Source organism: Eufriesea mexicana, unplaced genomic scaffold (assembly GCF_001483705.2).
Source record: "Eufriesea mexicana isolate 0111107269 unplaced genomic scaffold, ASM148370v2 scaffold1358, whole genome shotgun sequence".
Taxonomy (NCBI): Eukaryota; Metazoa; Arthropoda; class Insecta; order Hymenoptera; family Apidae; genus Eufriesea; species Eufriesea mexicana.
This window is the reverse complement of record NW_016909491.1, coordinates 724,551-738,003: the sequence shown is the minus strand read 5'-3', so window position 1 is coordinate 738,003 and position 13,453 is coordinate 724,551. Positions and strand designations below refer to the sequence as shown.

At 29.7% G+C, this 13,453-nt stretch overlaps 3 protein-coding genes across 3 annotated transcripts; 1 reads left to right on the top strand and 2 right to left on the bottom strand.

The window, feature by feature from the left end:
• Nucleotides 1–2,291: 2,291 nt before the first annotated feature.
• Nucleotides 2,292–7,350, bottom strand: Hmt4-20 (Histone methyltransferase 4-20). Its single transcript, XM_017900831.1, has 9 exons — nt 7,278–7,350; nt 6,231–6,464; nt 5,983–6,148; nt 5,664–5,834; nt 5,451–5,579; nt 5,171–5,360; nt 4,685–5,093; nt 2,882–4,606; nt 2,292–2,802 (listed from the first exon to the last, which is right to left on the bottom strand). The coding sequence occupies exons 2-9, from the start codon at nt 6,443–6,445 to the stop codon at nt 2,409–2,411; spliced, it is 3,399 nt and encodes a 1,132-aa protein (XP_017756320.1). The 5' UTR covers nt 6,446–6,464; nt 7,278–7,350; the 3' UTR covers nt 2,292–2,408.
• A 1,202-nt stretch (nt 7,351–8,552) lies between these two features.
• Nucleotides 8,553–10,066, top strand: LOC108548089 (mitochondrial ornithine transporter 1). The gene is made up of 5 exons (XM_017900862.1): nt 8,553–8,637; nt 8,979–9,215; nt 9,279–9,445; nt 9,527–9,799; nt 9,884–10,066. Exons 1-5 carry the CDS (start codon nt 8,553–8,555, stop codon nt 10,064–10,066), a joined length of 945 nt encoding a protein of 314 aa, XP_017756351.1.
• Nucleotides 10,067–10,235: 169 nt separating this feature from the next.
• LOC108548031 (uncharacterized) lies at nt 10,236–12,756 on the bottom strand. The gene is made up of 7 exons (XM_017900796.1): nt 11,759–12,756; nt 11,515–11,676; nt 11,267–11,431; nt 10,967–11,174; nt 10,802–10,882; nt 10,440–10,730; nt 10,236–10,340 (listed from the first exon to the last, which is right to left on the bottom strand). Exons 1-7 carry the CDS (start codon nt 12,754–12,756, stop codon nt 10,236–10,238), a joined length of 2,010 nt encoding a protein of 669 aa, XP_017756285.1.
• Nucleotides 12,757–13,453: the final 697 nt, after the last annotated feature.

The window sequence follows — 13,453 nt, the reverse complement described above, 5'->3', positions numbered from 1 at the left end:
ATCATCATCATCATCATCATCATCATCATCATCATCATCATCATCATCATCGTCGTCGTCGTCGTCGTCGTTGTCATCGTCATCGTCATCGTCATCGTCATCGTCATCGCTGTCACCATCACCACCATCATTATCATCGATATTATCTTCATCGGCATCATCATTATTATTATCATTATCATCATCATCATTGCCGTCGTCGTCGTTATCGTCGTCGTCATCGTCATTATCATCATCATCATCATTATTATTACTATTACTATTATTATTTTTAGTATTAAGATTATTATTATTATTATTATTATTAATATATTAGTAGTAGCAGTAGCACCACTACTACTACTACTATATTACTGCTATTACTACTGCTACTGTAGCTGCTACTACTACTACTGCTACTAGACCACTACTACTACTACTACTACTACTACTACTACCACCACTTGAGGACGAAAATGGAACGGGAAAGGTAATCGACCCCCCGTGACACGTTTGAATCTTTGAAAGATTTAAAACGGTACACGTCGTTAGATGGTTCGATTACCCGAGAGCTCTCTAATTCGAGTGACAGCCCCGTCGCTGTGACAGACAATTATTCCACTTGTTTAACGACGTTAGCCCGACTGGCGCTGGAAATATCACGCGGTCGCGCGAAACGAGAAAACGAAGTCAGGCGGGCAACGTCCCGGCGAAATCAACGAGTCCTGCAGCGAACGGCAGTGCGCGAGGTGTCGTCGACCCGGTTATATGTTAATGGATAATAGGATATCCGTTATGCTGTAGAGGTAAATCCGGTGGCGCGGTTCTATTCAGTCGACCGTACAAAGATAAACCCGATACACCGTGACGAACGATGCCTTGCAGCACCGGCTCGCGTATAATTATCACCGTTTCTCGAGTATCTTTCCCTCGTCCTCGCGATCCGCGTCGAGATTTTCGCGGACAAAACGGGGAACCCAGCTTGGTACGTCGTTAACGACTCCTGATTACGGGGAATTCGCAATCGAACGACGCGCGAAGAAATGCACGCGGGGGGTAATTATTTCGAGAGGCCTGGGAAATTCAGAATGAGCTTCTGGCTGATCCGTGCAGGGGTATTAGAGTTTCCCGCCCGAGCTACGTATTTTCCGTATTTTTAAAACGTTCATCCTGAAACCGTACGCGCGTCCTTGCGAGACCGCGAGACCCGTCGCTTCAAATTATCGTCTCGTGTGTCTTTTCCATTAACCCTCGCCTCTCAAATTTACGGGCCGCGTCGTCTCTCGCTAATCAGATTTAATTCGAGCTCTTTCCGCGGCAGGGCTATTTTAAACGAATTTACCCCGATACCGTGTATCTCCGTCTATTTATGATAATCCCTCGGTCGCGAAAATGAAAAACGAGCCGAATCCAGTTATCCTCGCACGCAGCATATCCGACAAATTGACGAGACGGATTACACCCTTCGGAAGCAACTCATTACACCGTTCCGTAAATTTCAACTTTTTCTCCAATCCGTAATATCCACTGGGTGATTCTCGTAGGAGTTACGTTCCTGAGCACGAACGTGTAATCAAAATTGTTCCATCATTCTCGGTTTTCGAAAAATACGAGTTTTTTTTTAGAAAAAAGGGCACCATTTTTTGCGGCAATTAAATATTCATATAAAAAGTAAGGAAGATAGTATTATTATTATTATTATTATTATACATATTATAATAGTATGGATTTTTCTCCTTTGTCCTCATCTATGGAAGTAGTACTTAACTGTAACTTAACTCATTATATCCTTCCTGTGTTCTTAATATAAGGAAGAGTTCTTTATCCTACACGTGTACACTTTGTATATGATATAAATATTTTATTAGTAAAAAATTATTTAATAATATAAACTCATTAAAGTCAAAAATGAACTGATAATGAAAGACTATAGGTTTCAAAACCTGCTTGCTGTATCGAAACTATATCGAAACTGTGTATTAATAAAGAAGCAGGTTGCCACAAAAGTAAAATAAAATACTAATTTTATTATGAATGAATTAGCAATGAACTACTTGGTTATGTGTTAACTATTTTGAACAGAACTATAGAATTTTCGCAAATATTTACTGCATAACATATAAATTAATACATACTGTTTTTTTATTATTATTTTCCATTTCTCTCAGGAAACGTTTTACTAGGCCTTTAATTATTCGTTGTTAGAAGAATGAGAAGCAAGACAAAATTTAACAGTAAAAGATAACACAAACCAGAACACAATAATTTTATCATTAACTCTATGAAATTTAATGATAGCATATGTCGCTTAAAATTGTCAAACTATAAAGAAATTCATGATGTTACAGGACAAGGAGACCTGATTTTATATGCCTAAATTGTATTCATAATTTGTTCCGGATAGTACTGAAAATTACTAGTTATAGCTGTTAAGAATGTGGAAAGTCGATAGTATGTGTTTCATTGCCAAAAATTAAACGCAACCTTTTCATAGGTGGTGGTGGAGGATCAAGATTTAGTTCACGCTTCTTGTGCCGTCTTTCACGATCTCGGGTTTTATGTTTCTTTTTACGTCTACTTTTTTCCACACCCTCTACACGTAATACTTCATATTCCGGTTCGTAGCTATCTTCACTTAAACTCGTACCCGATTCTACAATGTCTTCTAAAACAGGTGAACGTTTCATGCGGAGAGTAAGTTTTAATCTTCCAGTTCTCTCTGGAGTAGTAGGACATACTTGACAATTAGAATTATTCATTTGCCATTGATAGTCTGAAGAAGTTGTTAACTTCTGTGGACTATCGTTACTACAAGATGATAATCTATAATAAATTATTTTTTATGTATAAACTTTTTTAAACAAAAAATCTTGCAATACAAACACAATGCAAAAATATTTACCTCTTTAGGCTTTCATTATCTATGGAATTTTCTCTCGATCGACTATTACCATCTGAATCTAACAATTGATTCTGGCTGCAATTAGTGGGTGGCCATGGTTCCTGTGGAAGTAATACTGGAGGTTCAGCTTTATTGCATTCATCGTTGTATTGCATTTCTTGTAAATGTGGTGTGAGTCCAGATGTATGACGAGTTTCTTGCTTACGTCGCATTATGGATGGTATTCTTACATCTTCCAGGTTACTTTCTTTTTCACTAAATTCATAAATATCACCTTGAATACCAGAATCGTCGTCAGCTACACCAATTTCAGTAGTTGCTATTTTCTTTCGATCCCTTTTTTGACTTCTTGTTAACCTGCTTTTTGTTTTTTCTGCTTTGCTGCGAGTTTTTGAAATAGTTCCGATCATATTATCGGTAATTTTCTGTTCTATAACACTTCCTAATTCTTCTCTTAGTTCAGAAGTTTCTGATTTCTTTTCATTCAATAGCTTTCTTCTACTTTTGTGGGATCTTAATGTTGCATGCAATGATTCATTTTTTTGTGTAGGTTGTTTTAAAATAGAATTATGAGTATCATCTAAGTTACATTTGATAATATCGTTGTAATTATTAATTTCTATAGTACTGAAATTTTTATTATTTTCTTTACAGGAATCTATTCGAGAATCTAGTTCTGTTGTATACATTTCAACAGTTTCAGTTCTTTCAGATTTTATTTCAGGCGGTCCAACATTCACTACATACATATTATTTTTTATAATTAAATCATTTTGACAATTTCTTTCACTATTTTCTATATTTTTATTTTCTTCAGTAATATTTATATTACCATGTTCATTATTACCTGAAGACTTGCTAGAGTTTGAAACAAACCTATCAAATTTGTTTGCTTCATTTTCAATTAAATATTTAACCAATGTATTTGAACTCATAGAATCATTTTTTTCTAAAACTTTATCAGGTTCAGGTAAAGCAAGCGTAGATATTGTTTCTATATAATCCGAACTTTTAGGCGACTTTATGTGAACTAAGGATATTTGTCCTTCGGCTTTGTAAGAATAATCCTCATAGACGGATTCATAACTTTTGCCTTTTTCTTCTTTTGAAATTTCTTTTTCAAGTTCTAAATATTGTTTGACACAATTATTTGATGTTATTGACGTTGTAGAAATATTATTTGTATCTTTCGAATTTTCCACCAAAGACAAATTATAAGGACAGATTAACTGATGATTTTCTTGTTGAATTATTTCATTCTTATTAGTTTTATGTAAATCATCTAATCGACTTTCAGGCATGGAACTTATATGAACTGAATCACAGGAATTTGTACTATAGTGTTCCTTTTTAGAATTGGAAGTATTAATATTACCTACTGAATTAGAATTAATTTCTATAATAATATCAGGTAATTCTTTCTCATTTATTAATTTGCTATTTAGTTCTCTGTTGTTTTTAGTGAATGTATCTGGACACTCTATTTGAAGATTCGAACAAGTTGATTGTTCTAGCATATCATGATGTGAGGTTTGAACATGGCAAACATTTGAATGAGTCTTATGTAATCTAGAAAACATAATTTCTTCATCTACTCTATCAGAATCTTCCTTACGATGACTTATTTCTTCTAGTTCAATATTTTTTACTATGGAACCATTCAAACAAGGGGACCCAGCCTTTTCAGAAATCTTGTTCTTCTTTGATTCTGTTCTTTTATGAAGTCTGTATATAAAATTTTTAATGTAATAATGTTTTTTTTTACAATTAGAATATTCTAAATTATGAAATAAAAAATCTCACCTGGATGATCGAAGTGTATGATTTTTAGCATTATTCTGATGGCTATTGTTACTGTCAAATTTACATAATTGTTTATTTCGTAAATTTCTTGTCACGGAACTCGTAATAGCAGAGGGATGAGGTCGGGATGTTTGTAATACATTTTCACCATTGTTTGTAATAGGTTGCTGTTGAGCAATGTCAGAAAACCGACATCCTTGTGCAATTAATAATTCCGCATCATATTTTGTTAAACCCTTTCTTCGTAATTCTTTCATGCTAAGACTTTGTGGCGCTACGGCAGCATTACCAACAAGCACTGCATTTCTTTCTGTAAGGGCAGTATCAGCTTGTTGTTTATTTCGACTTAACGGCTGTTGTCTATGTTTCGTACGATTAATGCGATTGTCCGTTTCTCGTAACCGGTATCCTGTAAAAATTTTCAACTTGCTGGTGAACATATACATATATTAACATTATTTTGAATTCATCACTTTTTAAGAATACCAGAGGAAAGTTCTTCTCCTGGCTTTTGATTTGCAAATGCTCCAGTTCCTCTCCTCTCACATGTTTCACACTCACAATAACAATTACCATCTCCAAAAAAATCTTCTCCATAGAAGCAAGTAATTTCTTCTCCCACTTCAATGTCACGAAGGACTTTAACACAAGCTGTATCTCTTCCTGTTGCCACAAACTGTATTTTGTATAGATTAAGTGAAATAGATTAGTATTTTTCTGTAACTGACATAGTCAAAATAGTAATAAACTGTACAGATGTATCAACCTTGCAATTAGCTCTACAGTCATGATTAATATATGCTGCTGGACCTAACCATAATTGTGCACAATTTTTTCTGCAACTAAACATAACAGAAAAATCATTTTTTCCTGGATGTAATAGTGCTGCTTCTTCCTAAAATAATGTTTTAAAAATGCAATAAATTGAAAAAAAATTTTGATACCTTTTTGAGTATTTTATCTATGAGCTTAAACAAACCTTTTCACTAAGTTCTGCAATACAGCCAACAAGACAAGATATTTTATCATGTTTTAGCCACTTTCGAGTTGCACAAATCTTGGCACCTTTTTGACCTTCAAGACTATACCTATAACATGGTTCTATTGCAAATCCAGAATCTTTATCAAAAACCTTCAAATATCTGTAAATCTGTAAAAATGAAAAATAACATTGATATAATAAATAACTTTGGGATATAAAGTAATTAAAGCAATTAACCCCTTATGGATTACTCCAATAAGATATCTCACTTTAGTAATTTAATAATTTTCTAATATATTTTACATATATAACTCACATGTTTTTCTAAATTTATTTGTTGTTGTTTAGATTTTGTATGAGGAAGTCTTGCACCCCAGTCACCACCCATTAACTTTCTATATGTTTTTTCATAATTTTGTGTTTGAATAAATTCGCAAATAATTTTACGAAGCTCATCTTTATTTGCTTTTAATGGCCTGTATCTATAGTATTAAATTAGTTTTATACATAATAATCTCCAATTAGACATACTGAAAATTTAAAGTATTATTTGATAATACATACCTGATATTCATTTTATGAGTGGTAAATCCAAGGTAAGGATCTAGCACAAGAGAAGTAGCTAGGTCATCATTGTCAGAAAGTTCTTTAGGTGTCATACCACCACAACTACCAACATTGTTAGGTTGCATTTTTGCAGCCACTAACCCACCTAATCTTCGCTCCTGCTTCCGTATTATAGCTACTGAGCCTTGAATGGATAAGCAATCCACCACCATTCTGTAATCTATACTTTTACTGCAGAAGTATAAAATGAAAATTTCCAATTAATACAAGCAATTAAAGAAAAAGTTCTTACTTTCATTTTAATATATGAATATATGTTTTAAGAATGCAATTGTACAAAAAATAATGATTTCTTCTAAATTTACCTATAACTTACATTTATTACACATATTTATTATATATATATATCTTTTTGTAGCATCAAATAATATCTAGTTTTTAATGTTTTGTAACAATAAAAACAAAATATAATTGTCCATTATACTGTATTAAAAATAATAGAAATAAAATCTTTTGTTGACATTTTTCTTGACATAAAGGAAATAAATACATTGAAAATTTTAAAAACAATAATTAAATGGCATACAGTAAAGTAAAAGAGTATATAAATTTTTATAGAGGACACACATTGATTATAAATATAATTTTTAATTTTTAGGATAAAAATGTATAAGCTGAATAATGTGTGAAAGAACGACAAGTAACTAATTGAAAAAATATATTCTTTTGAAAAGAATACTAAAAATTTGGAATTACCATCACATTAATCACTAATCAATTATCTCTTTTTTGAGCTCAGAAAAAATCAAATAAGAAAGGAGTATAAGCAATAATACTCTAAAAAAATAGTTCGTCATAGTAATGTGCTATTTTGATAATATAATAGAAATATCTGGCGATCATGCTCTGAACGCTAATGGCGCAGACGAGCCAGAGCGCTCCTAGAGGCACGCTGCGCTCCAATTTAATAAGAGAATTTACTTTCATATTAAGATATTGAAAAATAGTGAAAATCATGAAATTTTGGTTGGATGATATGCTTACCTTTAAGAAGCTCTCCGGACAACAAAAATCACACATTTTGCTACCAATCTCTGACTTTTTTGGAATAAGGCGAAGACGCGTTCGGATCTATCATGGCAGATCTACTAAAACACATACACTTTCCCTATTTTCGTAATACAAAAAAGACGATCATCGTACTGAATTTTATGGTTTTTCTACAGCACAGATAAAATTCAATGCTTCCTTAACTAAAACGGATCAAAAAACAATAACCATTTAATTGAAAATATAACTGAGAAAATCCATGTTTTGGAACTAAGGCTGTCGCGTACGTCATACATGTATATCTTGAATACAACGATCTAGTAACTTTCTTGATTTACTAAACTGCGTGTATTTCAGTAAAATAATTCAGTTTAAATTTTATTTTAAATATCTGTAAATAATGTATCGGAGTTTATGATCTTCCATTTTTCTACTTCAATCATTGAACCAACGAAATATGGAGAATGACGAAAAAGATCCAATTTTTCTCAAAATCGATCTAAAATAATAAAGTAATTAATTTAGTAATGTAGAATTTAAAAGCTGTAACACTGTGTTTCCATGACAACCATTTTCAAGTATTTCTTTGTAAGAATAAAATTGAAGTAGCTTCAATAAAAATTTAGGTTTTTAGAATATTGGACATGTATTATTTATCATGCTTTACAAACTGTAACTATTTCATTTTGATTAAGATTTACTTTAAGATACATATATTATACCAAAACATAAACTATTTTAGAGTAAATTGTGAACGCTTGATATTTTAGTCATTATATAAGTATACTATTGGTATACAATTAGATTATTGTATATTATACATACAATTATAGGATAACGGAATAAGTAACATAAAAGGTGAATTTGTATAATTAGAAAATTACTCTGAAATTTATCTTAAAGGAGGATAAATAAATTATTAGCATACATGAATATATGAAACATGATCTTTAAATGCGTATTAACTGTATAATACTTAAATTGTTATCGATCAATGGACAATTTCTTTATCACTTTCGTGTAAATATAAATACGCATGCGTGTAAATACTACATACACGTAGAATTAGAAATGTGAATATCATTGTGTAAATAAAAGAATTATGAAATTGAAATTACAAATAATATTACTAATTTATAATCAGCAAATAGCCTCCCACTTTTTTATTGAATAACAAGAAGACAGATAACAGATACGGAAAAATCACGTGTTAACCTGTTATTTTACTAAGTGTTAGGATTAGAAATTTACTTATTTGGATATATAAACATGACATTTGAATTCAGTGAAAAAGGAAATCAACAATTGAAAAATATTAAAATTGGTTTAATTGACTTTATTTCTGGATCACTTGGTAAGAATAATATTGTCTTAATATATCACTGGTTTTATCTCTAAAATAAACAGTTTTAAATTCAATAGAATTTAAAGAAATAAATTACAAGCTAAATTTTTTACATCTGTATCTTTTATTATAATTTCTATTATTTTCCATTAAATATATTTCCTACTACGAATAAATTCAATATTATTGAAAAGTGTTTAACCTTATTGTTATTAATTAGTAATTATTCCGATCATTAATGACAAATAAAGTGAAATATTAATACAATTTTTTAACAAAACCCTTGCAACGAAAGAATTAATTAAATTTATGTGTCTTTGTTTTATATCATTGTTTTATTGTGGTTTAAGGTGGGATAGCACTTGTATATGTTGGACAACCATTAGATACAGTTAAGGTAAAAATGCAAACTTTTCCTACTATGTATAAAGGAATGATGAATTGCTTTTTGCAAACACTAAAAACAGATGGAATAATGCGTGGTTTATATGCAGGAACTATACCTGCACTAGTTGCTAATGTTGCTGAAAATTCAGTATTGTTTGCAGCATATGGAGGATGTCAAAAAGTTATTTCTAATATTTTAGGTAAGATAGTTCTTTACAAATACAAGATACAGTTTTTAATTAAAAAAAAATTGATTTGTATAGGTATCAAAAAAATAGAAGAGTTAACTTCAATGCAGAATGCTTGGGCTGGATTTTTTGCAGCATTCTTTTCTTCATTAACATTATGTCCTACAGAACTCATAAAATGTAAACTGCAAGCAGTAAGAGAAGTTCAAATGGAAACAAAATCATCAGTAATTGGAGTTAGGGTAACTAAGACAAAAGAAGAAGAAAAATTAATATACAAAAATTCATAGAACTGAAGTTTTAAGAATAAATACTTTATTTAGAAAGAAATTGGACCATGGGGGCTGACACGTCAAATTCTTGAACAACAGGGCATAAAAGGATTATTTACTGGTTTATCATCAACTATAGCACGTGAAATGCCTGGTTATTTCTTTTTTTTTGGAGGGTATGAAGTGACCAGAGAACTTCTAACAAATCCAAATGAAAGTAAGGATGATATTGGGTGGCAGAAAACCATGGTAGCTGGTGCTGTTGGTGGAAGTGTTTTATGGCTTGTAATATTTCCAGCGGATGTAATTAAAAGTAGAATACAGGTTAGTTTTATTTTATGCAATTTAAATAATATGAATTAGAAGTATGATTAAATTTTGTATTTACATTTTAATTTCTTTTTAAAGGTAAAGAATTTAAAAACCCCAGCATTGGTAGTTATGAAAGACATTGTGAGAAATGAGGGTATCAGTTCCTTGTACAATGGTTTAAAACCAACATTAATAAGGACAGTACCAGCAACAGCTACATTATTTGTAACTTATGAATATACCAAAAAATTTATGCTCGATTTCTTTGAGAATAGTTGATACAAAAGATTATATTTATATATATATGCATTTAATGAGAAATATTTAGCTTCTTTATTTATAAACTTATTTCATACAGAAAATATGGCGAGACAATATTCGCCAGCAAAAGTTTGAAATAAATAAACAAATAATTAATTTTTTACGAGTTACCTTTTTACTTGTAATTTTAAGGCACACCGTTTGGAAACATAAAAGTCTCTTGATAAATTAAACTTTTTAAATATTTTGCTTTGTTCTCATTATGGCACTGATTCCAAATATCTTGACAAATCTATGCAAATTTTGAAGATATTAGTACATATACATTATATGAAAATGTTTAAATGAACCTAACATTTATATATTATTGTAATAAATAATTGGAAATTACTGGAATTGGTGTATATCCAATGGTTTTAAGTTGTCTCAACTTTCTATGGATGATTCCAATATAACCCTCATGACCATGTACTCTTACTGTTTTCAGTAATATGGGTAGAATTATCCAATTTATTGTTTTTAACTCTACACTGTCTACTCTTTTAATTGAATACATTGGCATTGCTGATAAAATAGGCTCAATTTCAACAGAATTGTTATACTTGTCAAAACCAAGAACAATATCTCGACTTGAGTAATGTGGTAAAATGTAATCCACGTGTACATTTAATCCCAAATTGTTCTAAAATTAATATGTTAAACATATATAATTACGTTAACAGTTTTTTTTGCAATATAATTTTATAAACATACCTTACAAATAAACACAATTTCACATTTCATTTGCATACAATTGTCCTTTCTATATATGTCTTCATCATCATGACTATATTTCTATAATAGTAAACAAATCATTTCATTATATTTAATTATTTAATTAGAAAATTTAGATTATTAATTTTATATAATATATTATACCTTTGTTAGAAATGCATACTTATTTTCTGACAGTAATGGACCTTCATAATTAGGCAAGTCTATTTTAATTGAACAATGTAAAATTAAGTATTCAATTGTTAATGAGTTTTTCATAAATTTAGGATCAAATATGAATTGTATTAATTCCGGTATATATATATTTTTCATTGTTAAGAATGATAACATACGTACTAACGATGATGGAAATCTGTATTTAACATGTAATGGAGTTACTAATTTCTACAAAATTAATACTTATACATCTAACATATTTAAATTTTATATGAAAAACAAATTTACTTGTGAATTTCAGGTGCCTTATATGTGGTGTAAGTTAACATTATATGATTAATAATCTTGTTGCATGCAGCCACATAGTAATCTGTCTCAGGAGTAATTGTACATAAAGCAAAAAGAATTCTTTCTATATCTTTTATTCTGCTGGAATGCAATGTATTTCCTAGACTAAATCAAAGTTAAATAATTTTCACATATGAAATAACATATAAATGAATGTGTTATTTTTGTTTTTCTACTGCTTAATTTACCTTTTATAAATGTTATTTATTAGAATTTCATCATATAAACGTAATCCTGCAGTGGCATGTGCAATGGCTGTTAAACACGGCAATTGTAATCGTGGTATTTCTTTACATAACACTTCTAGTAACTTTTGGAATAGAATGACATCATGGTTACTGCCTGAATATCTATAAAAGTAAAGACACAATTACATGTATAATAATAAATAGAATAAAAAAATTATTAGTGAATAATAAGTTGGTTTGTTACCTAAGAAGCTTCATAACTGATCCCAAAGAGTTACTATTTATGGTCTTGGAATATTTAATAAGTATTTGTATTATAGCAGATGCTAATTGTTTATTTTGAATATGTTTCTTATATAAAAAAAATCCTTTTGCTACGATACCTATTTCATCTACAGTAAGCTCATCTAGACAATTTATTAAATGACATTCAATTTCAAACATATTTATAGGTATCTTTATATAAGGTACAGTGACAAGAAATAAAAAATGAACTAGTGACTTTGCAGAAAGTTTATGTGGTTTCGTTCCTAATTTTCTTAATGCACGCCACATATAATCAGAAGTTATATTATTAAGCTGATAAAATGCATCTGACAATAGTAACAATTGCTCAGTATTCGATGAATAAAATCGTTTTAGACATTCATTGTTTAATTTTTTTATGAATGCTTCATAATTATTTACACATGCTAATGGTTTATGTAATACAATTAGAGATTGCATTAACTTTAATATTTGTTCATTATTCCATGTTTTCCATTTTTCTGTGCAACTATGTAAAATATCTACACAGTATGACAATTCTAATTCTGATTCATTTAGATGACAATATGCTAATTTTTGTAAAGCATTAAGAATGCTTTTTGCAGATTCATTTGACCAACATGTTGTATATAGGCATGTTATATCTTCAACAGTAATTGATGGAATTATTTTAAACTGTGGAAAAACAGTATTTCTATAATGTACTGAATTTTCAAATATCGAATGCATTATTTCATGTTCAGGTCTAACTCCACATTTAATATCAATTTTTTTATTTACAGTAGCTGCATTCGTTTCATATCTATAGTACGACAGGAAGTATTTATATTTTTTTAAAGATTTTGGAAATGTATGTAAAGTCCACGTGTAATCAACTGTATTTTTATGGTATGATTTTCTACATAACCTCGGCAATAACTTCGTTTTAATATAATTATAATTATAATTTAAAACGATTCCCATGATAAGCTTCATTTCTCACACTTCAGTAAAAAATGTATATTTCATTAACATTATTCATCGTTTACTTATCCTTTCAACATTATCTAATTTCTCTTTTCTTACGATTTGATGCTCCACAACACATAACTAACGAAAGCGGGAAACAATTTAAGCTTGAATATAATTTCCTTTCTTTATACATGTTAATAATTTTAAGTTGAATTAATTATTATATATATAACAATTATTGTAAATCAATTTATTATACATTATATATATTATCAACTTTTATATTGCCTTCTATATCATTTGGTCATTTTTTATCATTCATATTATTGTTTTATTTTTATATCATTACAGAAAAGGATAAACATTAACCTATAAATGTTCTTTTCCTTTTTTCTACGAAATACAGTTTTAAGGACAATTGCACAATAACTTACTGTAATAATCATAAAATTTTAATTATTATGTTACGAATATTACGAATATGTAAAGAATATAAGGAATAACGTAGTGCTAAAAACAAATGATTTTGTTACTAATTCATTCTCTTCCTATCGTACCGAAAACAATGTTATTCGTTTTAGGTTGATTTATGTACTAGATTTTAATACATAATAGCTATATTACATATTATAATACTGCGTAAAATAATATTTTAAATTCGTTTGGTTTTATTTTCTTTTTTTCATTTTTTTACTTCTTTAGTAGGATAATTCAAGGAGTT